The 19810-nt window shown below is 37.9% G+C and overlaps 1 protein-coding gene across 2 annotated transcripts in view; it reads right to left on the reverse strand.

Annotated features, from left to right (window-relative positions):
- Window positions 1–2525: 2525 nt before the first annotated feature.
- Window positions 2526–19810, reverse strand: part of LOC106047387 (histone-arginine methyltransferase CARM1) — a 77908-nt gene continuing 60623 nt past the window's right edge. The window contains exons 7-13 of one of the 2 annotated variants that reach the window (XM_048050976.2): window positions 15181–15271; window positions 11844–11925; window positions 10069–10154; window positions 8539–8628; window positions 6698–6835; window positions 4870–4959; window positions 2526–2714 (exon numbers count right to left, since the gene is read on the reverse strand). In XM_048050976.2, coding sequence (XP_047906933.1) covers window positions 2705–2714; window positions 4870–4959; window positions 6698–6835; window positions 8539–8628; window positions 10069–10154; window positions 11844–11925; window positions 15181–15271 — 587 coding nt within the window. In that variant the 3' untranslated portion in view covers window positions 2526–2704. Of the gene's footprint in view, window positions 2715–4865; window positions 4960–6697; window positions 6836–8538; window positions 8629–10068; window positions 10155–11843; window positions 11926–15180; window positions 15272–19810 lie in introns of those variants that run through there. The other variant, XM_048050977.2, reaches the window with a different exon arrangement.

Consider the following 19810-nt stretch of genomic DNA (forward strand, 5'->3'; position numbering starts at 1 on the left):
TTGCTATAATATGAACACCTCTCAGAGAAAAAAGCAGTGAAACATTTGAGTTTCAACCAGAGATTTAAAGTCATGATGAATGCACATTCAAGCATTCATCTATTTTACAAAATAATTATTGGTCCCTTAAAATTCTTCAGGTACCTTACAACAGCCTGTAGTTGTCAATGATAATTATTGACCTAATCAGGTCTCCAGGATATGTTCAGAGTCAGTATGGATGTTCTCATGTCCATTTATTTTTTTAATCTCTTTTTTAGATGCTGTTTTGATTCCATGGAGATAAAAATAATTGAAGAACCAAAAGATGGAAATTCAGAAAAATGAATTTGCCATTTGTGTACACTATATGTAATAGTGTAATTCAGTATTATCAGTCCGTGTCTCTACCAGGAGCCTGATCTCAAGAGCCAAATTTACATTCAGATTATTTTAAAATTGTGACTGACTTGCATAACTGTGTATTATCCCTTGAACATGAGGTTTCCAATTTTATATCACAAACATGGTTTCGGATCCCTTGGAAGATGTGTCAACACCCTTGAACTGCCTTTCAAATCATTATCTCTCTCCACACTTCCTCCAGAATATAAAAGGTGTTGTTGTTGTTGTTTTTAGTCTTTTTTGCCATAACAGCACAGAACTCTGCACCACAGACACACCTATTTGCACCTCTGCTTCTCCATTTGCAGTGTGCCAAGGACCTCTTGTCTGGACCATTTTTAGGCACTGCAGGAAGAATTTAGAACAGAACAGAACAGAATAGAATATATTATCATGTTTCTAGGCAGAAGGTTCTGTAAGCTGAAAACAGTGCATTGTACAGCTTAAGGGTAAGCTCCTGAACACTCAAAATCACCAAAGCTTCAAGGCAGGAAAGAAGATACTGGAGATACTCAAAAGTCATTTGGACATGGTCCTGGACAAGCAGCACTAGGTGGCCCTGCTTTAACAGGGAGGTTGGAGCAGATAATCTCCACAAGTCCCGCCCAACCTCAACCATTTTGTCATTCTGTGATTCCATGAAAATGTTAAATGATAGGGAAAAAAAAAAAAGATTGTTACAAGTAATTCACAATGTAAAGTTTTTGCCCACAGAAAGCAAAAATCTTTTGATATATAGATGCTTTTTAATGACATCCAGATCAACAGGAGGCATTACAAATCTATAAACTGAATTCAGATTTCATATACTCCTGTCATATTTGCTGAGGGAAAACCTGCCAACTTTTGGAAAACTCTGAACTATAGCTGCCTGGTATTTGGATTAGGACATTCATGGATTTGTTGCTTTTTGTCATAAAACAATAAAACCAATAAACAGTACAGAATCAATTTAAAAGGATAGAAACCTAATAATCAGGTATTGCCTCAGGTATCTCATTACAGAGCTTGTACAGGTTAGAATGATAATTTGTTATAATTCCATGCAACAAACTATATTAAATACTATTCATATGTGTATGAGTGTAAAAAAAAAAAAGTTTTTTATTGTACAAATTACATTTTTATACAAGAAACTTGTCATCTGCTGTATTAAATGCTTCTGGAAATGTCCTGTTGAGACAGTTGAGACAATTACATTCAGACACTAATTTCAATGGCTTCACAGTCTTAGCCATGAAGTTCATGTTGCATTTACAAGTTCCACAGTTTTAGGGACTACTTTTGATAATCTAATAAACTATCTTTAAATGGCTATTGTCTTGGAAAAATAAGAAAAAAAAATCCTAAACCATTTCTTAATTACTTTCAGCAAGGGTCCTTAGCTAACAAGGTCTTTTGATCAATGTTGTGTGTTACTTCTCAACAGAAGGGTCAACCTTGGTGCAGCTTTTCATTCAGACCAGCCTTGCAACAGCATGCGAAGGGCTAGCAGGTGATTATGTTTTGCTAGAGGTATCATTGCAGTCATGTTTGTGATAGTAAAATTATGTATACATTTCCATAACAGTTCTCACAGAGATACAAAAAAATGAAAGTCTCACATTCTATCATACTTTTTTATTTCACTCTACGCTGAAGTAATTTACAGATGTGTCCTATTACACTTCTATATGCTTGGAGGAATCTCAGAACATTTGCAAAGTATATGCAAGATGATTTCTGGTTCATGGCTCAAAATGAAACAAATTAAAAAGCCCATATATAAAGAGAAAATTGAAATATTCAACGCTACTCTGGTGAATGAGAATAAAAACACCTTACATTGAAATTTCTGGAAATATATGCTGAATGTTTAAAGCATGGACACAACACACTGCTGGCAGATCTGATATATATATCATCATGAGGTAGGTTTTGTTCAATAACCTAGCATGTTGTTAAGAATATAAAAAAAAAAACAAAACCATGAACTAATGTCAGCTTGCTATAAAACAAATTAAAATAAATACAAACAAATACTTTTTGATCTTTATCAAATGAACCTTCTGGAATAAAGTTGTAAATGTCATAAATGTAATAAAAGTCATAATCGTGAGTGCAAGCTAAATTTCAGTTAAAAAAAAACAGGAGCCACAATATTCCCTTATCATGCTAATCACTTTTTTATTGTTGTTATTATTACATACACGTACAGTTACAATTGATTTTACACAAAGACCAGTAGATGTACTAGGTACTGGACAGATTTCAGTGTTGTTGGTTGCTCAGCTTGGTGAGAATCTCATTTCTGTTTTCATATGCTATATTATGCTATGTTCTAGTCATACCTAAAATGGATGAAAGAATAAGATAGTTATATAATATACACAGTTCTTTGACACCTTACAGAATTAGCTAAATTAACAAAGTGAATAAATTCTAATACAGCTTTTCTTACTTTACTCTGAAGAAAAAAACTATGGACAGCTTTTTAATATTTAATATGGACTTTCATGAAATTGGAAGTATTGTAAACACAACACTCAGCCAATGTATGGCAGAGAAGTCTCATTGGAATAAAAATGTGTGCTTGGAATAGAACCTTGTGCTGTTACTGTATTTAGTTAATACAATATAAATTTGAAAACACACTGTAACTCTTTTCATCTATATCTGCAGCATTGCAACGGGTGTAAAATGCTGCCAAATCCACAACAGCTTATTTTACAAGGGCAGTGCCTTTTTTTCTGCTTACATGTATACCAGTGCAGGCCACTGCCTTTACAGAAATGAGTCTACTCTAGTTTATTTTTGCTTTATGCTATAGAATTAGTATGGAGTTGTTCCAAGTGAGCCAAAAATGGTACAGAAATAGGTGTTTGAATCAGGCATACTATGAGGCAGTGATGTAGAAAAGAGTTGGGCTGTTTGTGTCCGCTACTTACTTCCTTCCCCCTTGAAGAACTTGTGGAAGCTTACGCCTGAAATCTAAATCAAGTATTTCCCACCATGCGTGACAATTTTGCATGTCCTAGTCTAAAATACAGGTTATACTTTATTTTTTTAAAACCTTATGAATGCTTTTAAAGTTATGTTTATAAATAAGCACTTTTCTTTTGGGAAGTCTTCTTTGTCACTGCTTTTTCAACTCTTCAGCTGAAAAACTCAGCTATGGGAAGACAGGGACAAAATGGAGAAGGATCAATAAACAAACAAGCAAACAAAACTATAATGAAGACTCACAGGGGAAACCTGTTAAGTAAAGTTAGTGTGTTGCAGCAGAATTCCACAATGAAGCGCTCTAAGAATTAATATATACAAGAAAAGTAGTCTGAACTGTTGAACTGAATATGGTTAATTGACTAGCAACCACAAAATCACACACTGACATTCTTAAATTTAATTTTCCAATTAGAATACAACTTCATATAACTTAATTCTGTGTAACATATATCTTCACTGTTTTCCCCCATTCTCTTTCAATCGAGTATTAGTATACTGAAAGTGATTTCTACCGTTAATGTAAATTAAAAGCTCTCAGCAAAAACTTCTTTTGCTTCTAAATGAGTAGACTTGTGAATGACTTTTCAAAGACGATAAAATGACTATGCAATGGCTGCGGAGTATGTATGGCAATTTTAGAAGACCGGTTACCTTATTTATTCTCATCCCCACAAAAAGCTTTTAGATTTGAAACCTATATTAAGCAAACCATAAGCCTAAGCAAACTAGATACTGTCCATGTCACAGGGTAAATCTGAGGAAATTCCAGTACACAATTTCACTTATAATTATTCCATGTATTTAATGAACAATCTTTTTTATAAGGCATGTTTATATATTTGATCAATATTTTTCTCACAAATCATTTTTTTTTTCTTTTGGAAGAATTTATGGTTCTTTCCTCCCACTTGTTTTGATCTGTAATTAATAGCTTTGTTTGTTTGTTTGTTTGTTTTTCCCAAAAAAATACAGTGGTTTAGCAACCTCTGATGAAGATCCCTGCTCTATCAGAAAAAAATTGCAGGAGGTGCGTTTTTTTCCTCCCCACATGTTTAATATATAAAAGACAGGTCCTTCATGTCCAAGAGTAGTATTGATATCTGTACTTAGCGTTGTGCTTTGCAGCATACTGCTGATTCCTTAAGAGTCCCAGTGATGCAAATCACACAACAGGAAATAGCAAAAGATTTAAAATCTTATACATTAGTTCAAATAAATACATATCTACTATTTTGTCACAGCAGTAAATCAATACAGATCTTAAATATATTTGTTCTTTTTCTATTTGCTATGCAGCCTAAATAGAATAATGATTGATATAAATAACTACTGCTAATACAAAACAAAAATACACTCACACCTGTAGAAATTAAATAAATCACAAGTTCAAAACCTTTTTTTCTATAGTAGGTGTATTTTGCTTTCTGTCATACAAGACCTATCCACTCTACTTTGATTCATTAAATACAGTGTTGTATTTTAGTCAAAAGCATTTCTTACCTAAAAAATGGATTCTTCAAATCAAGAGTATTACCAGATTTAAATCCTGTCTGGTCCACCATAGCCACAATCTGAATATCATAACTTTGTCTGCATCAGAAATAAAAGTAAAAAAAAGGAGATAATGGAACTAAATTATAGTTAAAATTCTAATATCTTGTGTGAAAAATATCAGTGTAGTCACTGTCTGAATAATTACCATTTAGTGTTACAATCAAACAATTTATTTATCAGTGCCAGGGCATGATTTTTTAACCATATCTAAAGAAGAATAATTTATAAGACGCGTAACTGATATTTAGTGTTTGCATCTGAAAAAACATTATCATTTTACATTATGGTATTCAGTAGTGAAAGATCTTTTTCTCTCTCTCAAACAGAAATACTATAAATTTCTACATTAGCTGAGTACATTGTCATGATCAAAAATATCTTATTGGCCAAACACCATTAGGTTCAGTCTTTTTATAATCCCAGGTTTCATCTGAAAAGATATTCTTCACATACCTTTTTCCAAGAAACCAAATTCCTGAAATGTAAACAGGACTGACGGAGCAATGGAGAACATACAAAAAGGCTGAAGCCGGCCAAAGCTTCTCTAACACAGAACTGCAAGTGCAGAATTACATAAAGGTGATATCTTGATTCTAGAAACAAATTAGCTTTGTAGTGGGTTTTAGCTCTGTGCGAAAACTTGGTTTAACTGCTCATTCTAAATCTAGCAAGGTCAGTAGTGCAGGTGTCTCTGAGCTGTGCTCAATTGTAGATATGCCTTACATATTGACATGTTTACAGCAGTAGCTGTGTGATCATTTTGTGGCATACAGTGCTTCTTTCGTATATTAAAATACTGAATAATTTACTTTTGAAAGAAACCTATGAAGACCTGTATTTGTTATTGGCTCCATGAGGAGTTCCTAACCAGATGCTGGCATTTGCCAAATGTCACATAAAGCATTAGTTGCTTGTATGACTGAAGAGCCTTTGAGTATTTCCTTCTTTACCCCCCTCCCTTCCTCACCTCTGCCCCCCCCCTTTTTTTTGGGGGGGGGGGGGGGGGAGGGAGGGGGGCAGAGGCATGGATGGGGATTCACCTTCCTATATAGAGAAGGTTTTGGTTTGTTTTCTATTAAACCCACATATATACGTAAGCAAACCAGGCTGCAACTTGTGTGGTCCAGTCTCTTGACAATAATTTCCAAAGCAAAGTATTTGAGTGGAGTTTCCAAATGTGACTGACAGCAGAAGCAGAAGAGAAGCACTTTGGTGAGGAAATATGCCCTTCCAAAAGCAGTCATTGTCATTAGCCTCAGTGGAAGGACTAAGAGCATGTGAAAGCACTATTAAAGAGGACAGCTTGTCTACAGGATTTTTTTTTCTCCTCAGAATTACAAAATGTAGTGGATTGGGAATCAACCCCACTTCTTCTTATCTCTGCATGGAACTTGGTGGGAGCTGAGGGATATTAGGGCTTCAGGCAAACAACTAGGCTGATGACTTAGACATTACACTAACTGAAAAAAAGGTGCGAAAAATGATTGGACATGACCTAAGAAAACTGTTGTGCATGATAAGAGAGCTGCCAAAAGTTATAGGTAGCATTGTGAGGGATGGCAGGATTTCATGGGTGTTTGTGGAGGAATTATGTGAGAAAGAACATTACACATGAGACCTTTAGGTGAGTAGAGTCTTGCAAGGCCAACAGTGCTTACGTGGATTTATCAGTTGGATTTATAATAAACATGGGTACAAGCATGCTGAAAATTAACTGTTATTGTTTGTGTGTCTCTAACACTTCAAAATCTGCTTCGGAAACTTTTACACTTACCGTTTATTTGCAACAAACAAGACACTGCCTGAGAGAGTTTCCCCTTCTTTAGCAAAGAGGGGCGTCTGAAGAAGGCAGCGTACCTGATACCAGTGAGTGAGAGGTTCTGTTGGCGCAGTTGACAACCAAACAGTTACCCTAAAACAGAAGAGAGGAACTATGTAGAATGACTCTCCAATCTTCTTTCAGAAATGATTATACGTATGTGGCTTTTCAAAACTGCTTATAATGAAGTTTAAACTCTATTACAGTCAATGGGGCAAGTAATTCTATGGAATCACTCCGTAGTGAGGAAATAGTGAAGAATTTGTCTGGAAACTGATACTTTAGGCCTTAATTTCTTTCTTGGCTCATGCTGTGCACATCAACACAAGACCTGGGGACCAATTATGCAGATTAAAAAAGAGACTCTTCAGACTCCTATTCTCTCTTCTTTCTGTGCTCCCAGGACAGGAAATACTGATTTCTCTCCCATTTCACCACTTAGATCGTAGAATCTTGGAATGGTTTGGGTTGAAAAGGTTTCAATTAAAGATCATCTAGTTCCAGCCCCCCTGACATGGGTAGGGACACATTCCACTGGACCAGGTTGCTCAAAGCCCCATCCAAAGTGGCCTTAAACAGTTCCAGGGAGGGGGCATCCACAGCTTCGCTGGGCAACCTGTTCCAGTGCCTCGCCACCCTCTGAGTGAAGGATTTCTTCCTAATAGAAATCTACTCTCTAAGAAATTACAGGAAAGAAAGGTTGCTCCTGAACGTGGAAATAGAATTCTTTGCAATGCTAGTTTTATCCTTAAAAACACTGCCCAAAAAGCTTCTGTATCTAGTTTTCTCTTGGAAAACATATTACAACAATTTTCCTGAAAGGGGTTGTAGGTATATAGAAAAGCATAACACAGGTCCTAGTGTTGTGAGTCTAATCCGCTGAGATTTCACATGCTAAGGCAAAGAACTTCTAGAGTTCTAGCAACATGAAAGAGGTGCTGTTTAATCAATTTTCTACTGCAAAATTGAGGCCTCCTCAGCTGAGGATTTCAGTTAGTTCCTGTAAGTCTGCAATTTTGTCTATTGTTTTACATCATGTAGAGTTTCTAAAGCTTCTTTTGGGATTAAAACTTTTACTATCAGTTGTTAAAATAAATATAAATGCCATATCATTTTTCTCTTTTAATGGATATACTATTCTGAATTCTTGTAAAACCTTATTTCAAAGGCTAATAAAGGGCATTTATCTACACAAATAAATGAAAGTGCATTTTAAAATATTTTGAAAAAAATTTACCTCATCTAAAACTAGACCTATATAACTGGAAAATCAATAAATCTTATCTAAAAGCTAAATATAGTTAACAGAAATCTATATACTGACTACCTAAGTTTAGCTAATTTTCCCCTACTTCCTGTACGAGTTGTCCCCACTTTGAAATAAGTACCTGGTGCTGCAATGAAAATTTTTCCCAAGCCTGGTGAAATTTTCTCCATTTCCATTCTGTCAATTGCAACTTGCAATCAGCTCTCATTTTTGCCCACAAACAAGACCAGCACAAATAAGAAAATCCACCTCATATTTGAATGCTGCTTCTTTACGTAAAATGTAAAATGTAAAAGTATATAATATTATGAAGAAACAGTAACTTGTGGAACAGTATAAACCTATGCATCTTGACCCTCAACAAAATCACTACCATCTGAGACTTGCTGCTCAGAGTTACCATATTTCTTGTTACCTCTAGAAGGCATTATTTTAAAATAACAATGGGCATGGATAATTACATTATAAACCAGCTCTGCAACAGATATACTACTAATTCTGGCACACATTGTATGAAAGAAGTACTCACAGTGACCCTACAAATGCCACATCAAACCAGAAGGCCAGGCCATGTATTAGTCCAGACTGCATCATTTGGAAAACAAAAGGGATTTCCACCCTATAGGAGGAAAAAATAAAACGAAAATCAAAATGCTGCAAAAGTGATTTCCAAAAAAAACAGTAATGGAAACAAAAATCCATCAGAAATATATTAGTGAAACCTACCCTATATTCATTTATGTATTTCCATTCTTAATCAGTTTACGCCTCAATTTTCCATGTATTAAAAAAAAAAAGTTTTTTTTCTCTATATCAATAGAACTCACCAACGGCACTGATTTGGCCTTATTTGGTCATAGAATCAAACATGTCACTACGTATGTGTTACTGCATCATTTGTTACATCACTGCAAGATGTTACAAATACAGCAGTTCAGTCTTTCCAATGGAAAAATTCTTATTCCCAGTGAGGGATTTGGATTTAGTTTTGAACAGTAAAATGCTCCACTACAAATTTAACAAACAAGTCTACTACTGGAATCAAAAGCTAAAAATTGAGCTACCCAAGCAAGAGCTGGAACATTTTCACTTCCAAAAGAAGTATTACTGGCTATGCAGTTTTACCCAAATCTCACCCACTGTTGCAGAAACATATAAAACTAGCATTCAGGTAGAACATATTAGTCCTCCTGAGAATGACTGAAATAAGTCAACACTAGCCAGCTGAAACTGGAAAGCAGATCTCCAGCTGTCTCCCCCTCTCACAATTACTCTTCCTCACTAGACCATGCAATTAGTTAGGAGTCATGTTGAAAAATAAGCAGTTCAGAGCTTCAAAGACAGTCTGTGATATCTTCCTGTGATGACGATGTCTTGCAAGTACTTGTGGTACTCCCTCAAGTTCTCCCATAAGATACGTTTTATTTCTCTGAGGTACCAAGGACGAGGTACCAATTTCTCTCTATAACTCTGGGACACAAGGAATGTAGGTAAGTGCAAATAGAAGACCTTCCAAGTAAAGTTTTGAAGGATCTCTGGAGGGAAGAAAAGAGGTGCAACTGGCCCCTCTTACACAAGAAATGTTGTAAACAAAAACCAAAAACACACAAACAAACAAACCAAAACCAACAGCAAACAGATACACAAGAGCTCAAAGTGGCTTGTGATGACACCATCTTACCCAGAATATTTGAGGTCGTTTAGGATGTCCAGCTGGAAAAACAACTACCTTGTCACCAGATTTAAATATTCTAATGTATCCTAACAGACAAAGCTTGGTAGCAAACTGACTTCTAGAGTCCAGTTTATCCCTTTCATTAAGAATCTTCTAAACTTCTTTACTGTTTCACAGGCTCACAGACTTCTCTGCTAACAGTAGACAAACCATCCTGCAGACGAATGTTCTGGTATATTACTAGAGGTGTACTAACCATCCTGGCATGCCACCTTCCCTGCTCCACACCCACTGCTAATCAAAACTTTCTCTGTCTCCCATCATTAACCATCAAAAGCCAATCACAAAAAGGAAAAAAAGAGTAGGTTGCTGGTGTCTGCTAACCGATGCAAATCTTCCTCGGCAGCTTCTGTGAAGTTAATGGTGTACTTCACTGTCTGGGCCATCAGAATTCTCATGTCAAAAGTATCCTAATGGGGGAGAGAGGAGAGGAGGAAAAGGTAGTATGTATTACCATTCAGTTTTGTCAGCATATATACTTGTTATCTGTTAAACAAAATGGGAAGAAGACACAAATCAAACTTCAACCCAATAAACTCATTTTAAATGTTTCTTTTTTTTTTTAAATTTTTATTTTTAATGGTCCTGAAAACACTGTTAGATATGAAAACTCTCCATCATCATCAGGATTTAATACACTTGATATCTTATGTTAGCTATTTGATAGCAAAGAATGTTTTATTAAGCCAGAAACAAAAAAAAAAAACAAACAAAAATCTGTCCCCACATTGCTCTGATAACTTCTAAAAAATGCTGTGATTTTTTTGTTCTTATTTTTTATTTTATTAAGGCACACATTTTGATGTCCTTTTATGCACTGCACAGTTGGATAAACCCAACTAAGAGACTATGAAAAGACTTGAAAATTAAATTGTGAAGTATAGGAAGCAAAAGTAACGCAGACTGCCTTCTAGAAACACGTTAAGAGCAGACAGTCAGCAAATGGAACACTTCCCTACATTTTTCTTTCTTCAGTCACATGCACTAACCCTAATCCATTACTGTTCACAACCACTTTGACAAGTAAAGCAAAGCCTTAACATAAATGCTTATATCACATCCTCCTGAATGAGAATTGAAATATATCTATAGAATAAGAGGAAACCAAAGAGATACATGAATTTTTAAAAGAAAAAACAATTTAACATGGCTTTTATTGATACGTAACTTTATGATCTTCAAGGGAAGAAAATGCCAAAAGCCAATCATCAATTCATATGGGATGGAAATACATACTTCAATTCTACAGATTACTCCATTCTCTAATTGAAAGCCAAAGAACCAGCACTGAGATGACCATGCTATAATCAAAAATATGGCTGAAATCTATGAATACAAATGAGAGAGTTTTCTTATTTCACATAGTAAAAGCAAGAGAGTGCAAAAGGTGGCAGCTGTAGTCTGATGGTCTTTCCAGATTCCTCCATGCAACAGCAGCTATACCTCTATCATTACTTAAACTAGTTAGCATAAATCCAGCCCAAATTTGCTGCAGTCAGATTTCTGAGAGCAGAACTTTACATTGTGCCTATACTAAAGCATTAAACTGGGCTGTGGTGGTGGGGTAACTGTTTTGCTTTGGTTTTCGTTTTTTTTTTGCTAGAGAGCTCAAAGAAAGAGAGTGGCAGGGGCTAGATACAAGTTACCCATGAAGAAAGTATATTTAAATATTTTAAAAGGTTGTTTCATAATGCAGAAATGTGTTTGTTTGGACGCTTTCCATTTTGCTTTAATTTGTGGATCAGAGAAAGGAAGGGAAGATCCAAGGTCAAGTTACTTGTTTAAGAGAATGAAAACTGAGGGAAGCTAGTTGCATGTTAGGAAAACAGACGTGTTCACATGCTGTGGTTCCCTAATGCATGCATATCTCTAGACATCTGTTACTTACAGCAAAACCAGGAATATCACATATAGTTGTTAACCTCTGGCAGCAGCTCTGTTCACAGTTCTCACAGAGTGTGTTGCTGGCTCTCTATTCAGCAGCCACAGAGCTCTGTTAAACAGCGAGTCTATGGTACATATAGGATTTTGTGGAGAGAATAAGGTAGGAATAAGAGAGGGAAAAATGTAAAAAGTAACCCCCAGACAAACAAACCTACCACAATAGGTTGTCTGAAATACTCATCCACAGCTGCACTGCGCAGACTGGACAAATTGACCCCATAAAAGCACTCTTGGTACCTAGAAACAGTAACACATTTTTAAATTTTTAGTGGAAAAATGGTTTTCTGGGCTCCAGCCAGACCCAGGCAGAGTAACTGTAAACAGCAGGTGAACTACAGCTGGCCACATCTTTCCCTTTTTCCATTTTGCCAAGAGACAAAATAGCAGACCTCCTCAGTTTACATTCCCTATGATACAGGCCTTCTAGCCAGCACAGTTAGGTGACCTGACCCCCTCAAGAGGACATTACGTAGACATTTCACACTTCATTTCTGAAACAAACAAACAAACAAACAAAAAGAAACAAACAAAAAAACCCATGCACATGCAAAGCAAAGAACAGGGATTAGACTGAGGCAGTCTTAAACTACTTTTGCAAACTTGATTTATTCCAGAAATGGGGGTGGACCTCATGCAGATAAAAGTGGTGCTCAGTTTGCCTATATTACAGGTCCGTTCCTTTTTATTGATATAAAAGGGGAAAATAAAGGTCATCGTATATCAACTGAAAAGAGGAAACAAACAAACAAACAAAACCCTATTTTTATCTTACAAATTTTTGCAAATGTTCATTTAATATACGTACAGGCTGCTCCCAGTATGAACTTTGAAATTAAAATATACATGTCTGCAGAAATCAGCCCAGACCCTGGGTCTAATCAACTCACTGAAAATTTTAACAGGTATCTTTAACCCCAGGTAACATAAACAAATAGATAGAAAGGGATAGAAAGGGGAAACTGCAAGAGAGATCAATTTCTTGTGATGGAAGTGTCATAAAACCATGGCAAACTTTCTTCTGAGTCTTCGGAAACACCTAAAAAGGGAAACCTTGAATGTCTGTTCTCATTGTTAAAACATCATACAATTCCTAAGCTATCATTACTTTTTTCAAAGTGGATGAGGAAGTCTAAACCAATCTGGCAACACCCATTTAAGACTGATAAATTCTACATTACTGGTTCTGTGCTAGTTGCATAAATGGAAGATGCTCAGGTGACTACAGCTGAGAAAGTATCGTTAAGGAAGGAACTCAAATAAGCACAACAGCAGAAATCATCTGACACCAACTGATCTTTTACTCTTACCCATATGTTTGCTGCACTGTGTAATTGAGTTGCATATTTATTACTGATGAAAAACAGACAAAATGCACATTATTTGTAACCCCTTGCTGTATATTTATGCTTTGTAATTGAGTTGCTTATTTATCACTGATGAAAACCAGACAAAATGCATGTTATTTTTAACCACTTTTATATTTATGCTTTGTATCTTTCTATCTTGGCAAGATTTTTCACAACAAAAGTAGCAGTCTGCTCTTCTATGGTAGACTATATATTATAACACTTCTAAGAATGATGTAAATACAAATTAAAACACAACTCCAAAGCACAACAGTAAGCCAAACTACAGGCCTGAAGAGAAACAACCTACTTACGTCATAATTACTATTACAAGAATTACAATAATTCTAAGAGTAAGAGAAAGATGTAACCTTTCCTTTGTACAGTAAACAGGCTAAGCTATCTGCTGTACCTAGCATTAAATCACACACTATGATTTTTCATTATTACTTTGGAGATTTTTCCAAGGTTCTGGTGCCTTTACCACAGGCAATTTCAAACTGCAAATCCAGATATTTCTTTCAGTCTTTTGGCAAGTATTATCATCCAGTTGGTTCCAGAAACACGTCCAGTCTTTAAGACACAGGGATATGCAGTTAGCTAGATAAGAAATCATTTATTAGACAAAAATAGTCTTCTGTTCTGGGTGACAAAACTGGACAATGAATTGAGGCTGTATTTTGAAGACTGCGATTCACAGCTTACAAAAATTACAGCCTGTCAATAACTAGTTCCTGACAGTACACTTCAAACACCCAAGAAAGCCCAGAAGTGCTGTCTGAAGTAAGACTTTTATAGTTTGGGATCTACCAGGATTCCCAGTCTTTTTAACATGAATGTCCTAGAGTGCTGCTGAAGCAGAACTGCTGCACTCTTACTCAAAAAATGTTGATCCCACATTTGATTGAAGAAATTAGAAGCACTAATGTTTTGGTCTGTAGAGCACTCACTGGGCATATATCCATCCAAAACTACAACCATATGGGATGACAGAAGGACAGATAGAAGGACTGATAATGTAGTCCTCTGCATAGGGAACATTTCAAGACAGCTATAAATTATATTGTGAGTGCACAAACTAGGAATATATCAAACAGAACCTGATATAAAAGGAGTATCACTATAGGTAATTGTGTCACACTTCTGTGGTTAATTTGGTTGATCCATTCTCATCAAAAATCAAAGGGAGGTAATACAAAGATCTATAAAAAATGATCCATTCTCATCAAAAATCAAATGGAGGTAATACAAAGATCTATCAAAAAAGAGAGACATCCTTCTGCAAAGATGGGTGAAGGAGAGACTGCAATACTTTGTGATTTAGATACCAACCTGACTGCTCTCACAATTACGAAGTATTACTACAGCTTGTGATAATAATGATAAAAACATTGTTGGTGTGAAGAGAAAGTAGTTACTAGGGAAGACTTGAGTGATCTGTTTTCCACCTTTCTCAGAAAGCCTTGCAGTAGTTGACAGATAATTCATCTGATTAAATGCAGAATACTGGAGATGCTTAGAAAGCAACTGCACTTTTGCTGAAATGTTATTTTTTCCTCATAAGAATATCACTGCTAATGTTTCCCCCTATATACAGCACAGCAACAGCTCAACAGTGGAGAGTTGCAGTGGGACATTTCAAGGCAAAAAGAGTGCAACTGCTAGCTGAAGCTGAAAGAAAAATTCAGGTGGACGAAGTAACTACCAAACTGGAAATTGCTCAGGACACAGGAGTTAGTATTTGTTCTCTGTGATGACACCCAAGGAGTCGTTCCCATGCACAAACAGCTGGGACTTGAAGAAATAAAATAATCACCATCTACAGCATACTCTACTGTGGTACAGCAAAGGAAATACCACCAACTGATTTACAGACAACTATTTCTCACAGTAGATGCTCCATTGAGTTAATTTCTTTTTTTTTCTTCCAGCCAGCTCTAGCACTTCCTGAGAGATCTTCCAGGTTTGCACAATAAACAGTACGGCTCTAGTCCAGAGAAGTAATGAAGGAAAATAGAAAAGTATTCTCTTCCAATACTGACAGATACTATGTACCCCTTTAGGCTGAATGAAATAACTGATTGAATTTTTAACCTCTACTGAACCCTGGGTGATAAACAAATAAAATAACATAAATAATCATTACCAAAAATTGGCTCTGGAGTAGTGTTCCATGTACAGCTGCTCATCACAAAAAGGAGCGAAATGAATTTCACTAAATGTTGGAAACATCATTCCTAGTAAACAAAAGACAATATAAAGTAGCAAGGCATAGTCCCACAGGCAACTCTATAGGAATGTCTTAACTACTTAAAACCACCAGTTCAAGTATCTTAACATTTAGTTTTATTAGCATAGGGATTACTGATATATGAATATGTTAAAGCATTATGTAAAACAAACAAACAAACAAAAAAAACAATACTTCATAAAGTCTTCATAATTTATGGTCCTATATTAATTATTTGAATATTTTAGCTCCCTTCAAATGAAGCAAAATGCTAGTTATTAAATACCTTCTCAATGTTCTCTAAAGAAATTATAGTGGCTTTTTTTGCTTACTCAATAAATACAATATTTGTGTGAGGGACTTTCATTATAGTTCAAACCTGATCTCAAATTAAATTGAGGATGGTGCTTCATCTGGCTTGGAGGCATCATCAAGGTTGTCGGCTTATGCTCTGCCTCAAAACAGCTTACACAAAGAAAAACAGATGGGTCATTATCATAGCAGACTCCCTTCCAAAGAAAACAAGAGGCCTAACATGCAGACTCGACCCACTTCATAGGGAAGTCTGCTGCCTCCATGGGGCCTAGGTTAGAGATGTGAGGAGAAGCCTTCCTACCCTGGTGCTACCCTCAGATTATTATCCATTATTGATTTTTCAGGTAGACAGCAATGAAATTCCAACAAGTCCAAGGGCAATCAAGAGAGACTTCAGGGCCTTGGGACAACTGGTTAAGGGATCAGGAGCACAAGTAGTGTTCTCCCCTAACCCTCCAGTTGCAGGGAATGAGGACGGAAGAAAGAGGAAGAGCCACCAGGTGAATACCTGGCTCCAAGCCTGGTGTCAACAGCAGATCTTTGGGTCTTTTGATCATGGGTTGTTTCACACAATAGCAGCCCTACTTGTAACAGACAGGGTATACCTGTCTCGAAGAGGGAAAAGGAGTTAGCAGGGCTCACTGAAAGCTTTAAACTAGATTTGAAGGGGGAAATGCAGGGCCAGAGGCATATGTGAACTTGGACAGCCACCAAAGTCTTATTGCTTTGGTAGGCAGAAAGCCCTGGGAACATGGCAATTAAGAGAAACTTAGGAAAGCACCGAAGTACTGTTTTTGTACTGTTTTGCACATATAAGTGCTACCGTGAGATTGCTTAACCTTGGGCAGCGAGAAAGTAACAAAGTGCATGTAGGCTGTATTCTGTTGCTAGGAGGTTTCCATGGTATTGTGCTATCTCCAGACGGATATAAAAGAGCAGAGGTAGAGACAATAAAAAAAAACTCCTTTCCTTTGCTTGAAACTTGCATTGGAGTCCGTGTGTTCATTGCCACAGGGAAAGGGATAAAAACAGGCTCACTAAATATAAGCCTGGGGATAGTATGCCAATGGTTGTGGGATGGTGTGCTACCAAGGCCCCCTGTCTGCCATCCCTGTGGAAGTAGGTGATGGAGAAACAGGCAACAGCAAAGACACGAGCTTTTCTAATCCATATTGATGGATTAGAAATCACAGAAGTGCCTAAGAACGGTCACATAGGAGTTAGGGTTTCTACCCCTCAAAAGTTGATGGGATCATTAGCCAAACTGAAGTGGAAACCAATGCATGCAGTGTGGGCAGCAAAAAGGAGGAGCGAGAAGCCATGGTGCAGCAGGAAAATTATGACATAGTTGCCATCACAGAAACATGGTGGGATGATTTGCATAACTGTAGTGCTGCAATGCATGGCTTTAAACTCTTTGGAAGGGATACGCTAGGAAGGAGAGGTGGTGAGGTAGCCCTGTATGTTAGGAGTATTTTGATTGTCTTGAACTTAATAATGGGGACGATAGGGTTGAGTCTTTATGTGTAAGAATCAGGGGGAAGGCCAACAAGGCAGATGTCACAGTGGGAGTCTGTTATAGACCACCCAATGAGGATAAAGAGGCAGATAAAATATTCTATAAGTGGCTCAGAGAAAGTCTTATAATAGCCAGCCCTTGTTCTCATGGAGGACTTCAACTTACCAGATGTCTGCTGGAAATACAATACAGCAGAGGGGAAACATTCTAGGAGGTTCCTGGAGTACGTGGAAGATAACTTCCTGACACAGCTGGTGAGTGAGCCAGGTAGGGAAGGAGCTCTGCTGGACCTCTTGCTTGTGAACAGAGAAGGACTTGTGGGTGATGTGAAGGTTGCAGGCCATCTTAGGCATGGCAATCACAAATGAATAGAGTTTTCAATTCTTGGAAAAGTAATGAGGGACGTTAGCAGAATTGCCACCTTGGACTTCCAGAGGGCAAACTTTGGCCTGTTTAGGAGGGTGGCTTGTAAAGTCCCTTGGGAGGCAGTCCTGAAGGGCAATGGAGTCCAGGAAGGCTGGACACTCTTCCAGAAGAAAATCTTAAAGGTGCAAAAGCAGGCCATTCCCATCTGCCTAAAGGTGAGCTGGTGAGCAAGAAGATTGGCCTGGCTGAACAGAGAGCTTTAGCTAGAACTCAGGAAGAAAAAGAAAGTTTATGACCTTTGGAAGAAGAGGCAGGCCACTAACAAGGACTACAAAGATGTCATGAGGCTACGCAGGGAAGAAATTAGAAGGGCTAAAGCCCAGCTGGAAGTTAGTACAGCTAATGCCATTAAACACAATAAAAATGCTTCTAAAATTACATTAGCAGCAAAAGGAGGACTAAGGAGAATCTCCATCCTTTATTGGATGTGGGAGAAAACACAGTGACAAAGGATGAGGAAAAGGCTGAGGTATTTAATGCTTTCTTTGCCTCAGTCTTTAGCAGTAAAGTACTCCATGTACTAAGCCCCCTGAGCTGAAAGATAAGGACAGGTAACAGACTGAAGCCCCCATGATCCAAGAGGAAATTACTGGTGACCTGCTAAATCAATTAAGGGCACACAACTCTATAGGGCCAGATGGGATCCACCCAAGGGTACTGAGGGAGTTGGCAGAAGTGTTCATCAAGCCACTTTCCATCATTTATCAGCAGTCCTGGCTATTCAGAGAAGTCCCAGTTGACTGGAGGCTCGCAAGTGTGAAGCCCATCTACAAAAAGGGCTGGAAGGAGGACCCAGGGAGCTACAGGCCTGTCAGTCTGACTTTTATGCTGGGGAAGGTTATGGAGCAGATTATCCTGAGTGCCATCAAATGGCACATACAGGACAACCAGGTGATTGGGCCCAGTCAGCATGGATTTATGAATGTCAGGTCCTGCCTGACTAACCTGGTCTCCCTCTATGACAAGGTAACATGCTTAGTGGACGAGGGAAAGGCTGTGGATGTTGTCTACCTAGACTTTAGTAAAGATTTTGACACTGTTTCTCGTAGCATTCTCCTGGAGAAACTGGCTGCTTATGGCTTGGATGGGTGTATGCTTTGCTGGGTAAAGAACTGGCTGGGTGGCCAGGCCCAAAGAGTTGTGGTGAATGGAGTTAAATCCAGTTGGAAGACAGTGACTAGTCGTGTCCCCTAAGGCTGAGTACTGGGGCCAGTTCTCTTTAAAATCTTTATCAATGATCTGGACAAGGGGATCAAGTGCACCCTCAGTAAGTTTGCAGACGACACCAAGTTGGGCATAGTGTTGATCTGGTTGAGGGTAGGAAGGCTCTACAGAGGGGTCTGGTTAGGCTGGATCAATGGGCTGAGGCCATCTCTATGAAGTTCCACAAGGCCAAGCAACAGGTCCTGCAGCTGGGATGCAACAACCCCATGCAGCACTATAGGCTGGGGAAAGAGTGACTAGAAAGCTTCCTAGAGGAAAGGGACCTGGGGGTATTGGTCAATAGCTGTCTGAATATGAGCCAGCAGTGTGCTCAGCTGGCCAAGAAGGCCAACAGCATCCTGGCTTGCATACGGAATAGTGTGACCAGCATGACCAGGGAACTGAATAACCCCCTGTACTCAGCTCTAGTGAGGCCACACCTCAAGTACTGTATTCTATTTTGGTCCCCTCAATACAGAAAGCTTTGGACATGCTGGAGCATGTCCAAAGACAGGTAACAAACGTGGTGAAGGGTCTGGAACACAAGTCGTTTGAGGAGTTGCTGAGGGAACTGGGGTTGTTTAGCCTAGAGAAATACGTATCAGGGGAAACCGTATCTCTCTCTACAACTAACTCAAAGGAGGTTTTAGTGAGATGGCGGTTGGTCTCTCCTCCCGAGGAACACATGATAGGACAAGAGGAAAAGGCCTCAAGTTGTGCCAGGGGAGGCTTAGGCTGGATATTTGGAAGAATTTCTTCACTAAAAGGGTTGTGAACATTGGAACACACTGCCCAGGGCAGTGGTTGAGTCACTGGAGGTATTTAAATCACGTGCAGATGCGTTGCTATGGGACATGGTTTAGTGGTAGACTAGACAGTGCTAGGTTAACAGTTAGACTTGATGATCTTAGAGCTCTTTTCCATCCTAAATGATTCCATGATTCTATTCTATGATTCTAAATTGCTGGGTATGTTTTTTGTCGAGATCAGAACTGCTGTTAATGACTGAGATAGTCATGTATATGTCACTCTTAAGCCTTTATCCAGGAAACTCATAGCACTTAGGAATAAATATTATACATA

This window comes from Anser cygnoides, chromosome Z (assembly GCF_040182565.1).
Source record: "Anser cygnoides isolate HZ-2024a breed goose chromosome Z, Taihu_goose_T2T_genome, whole genome shotgun sequence".
NCBI classification, from domain to species: domain Eukaryota; kingdom Metazoa; phylum Chordata; class Aves; order Anseriformes; family Anatidae; genus Anser; species Anser cygnoides.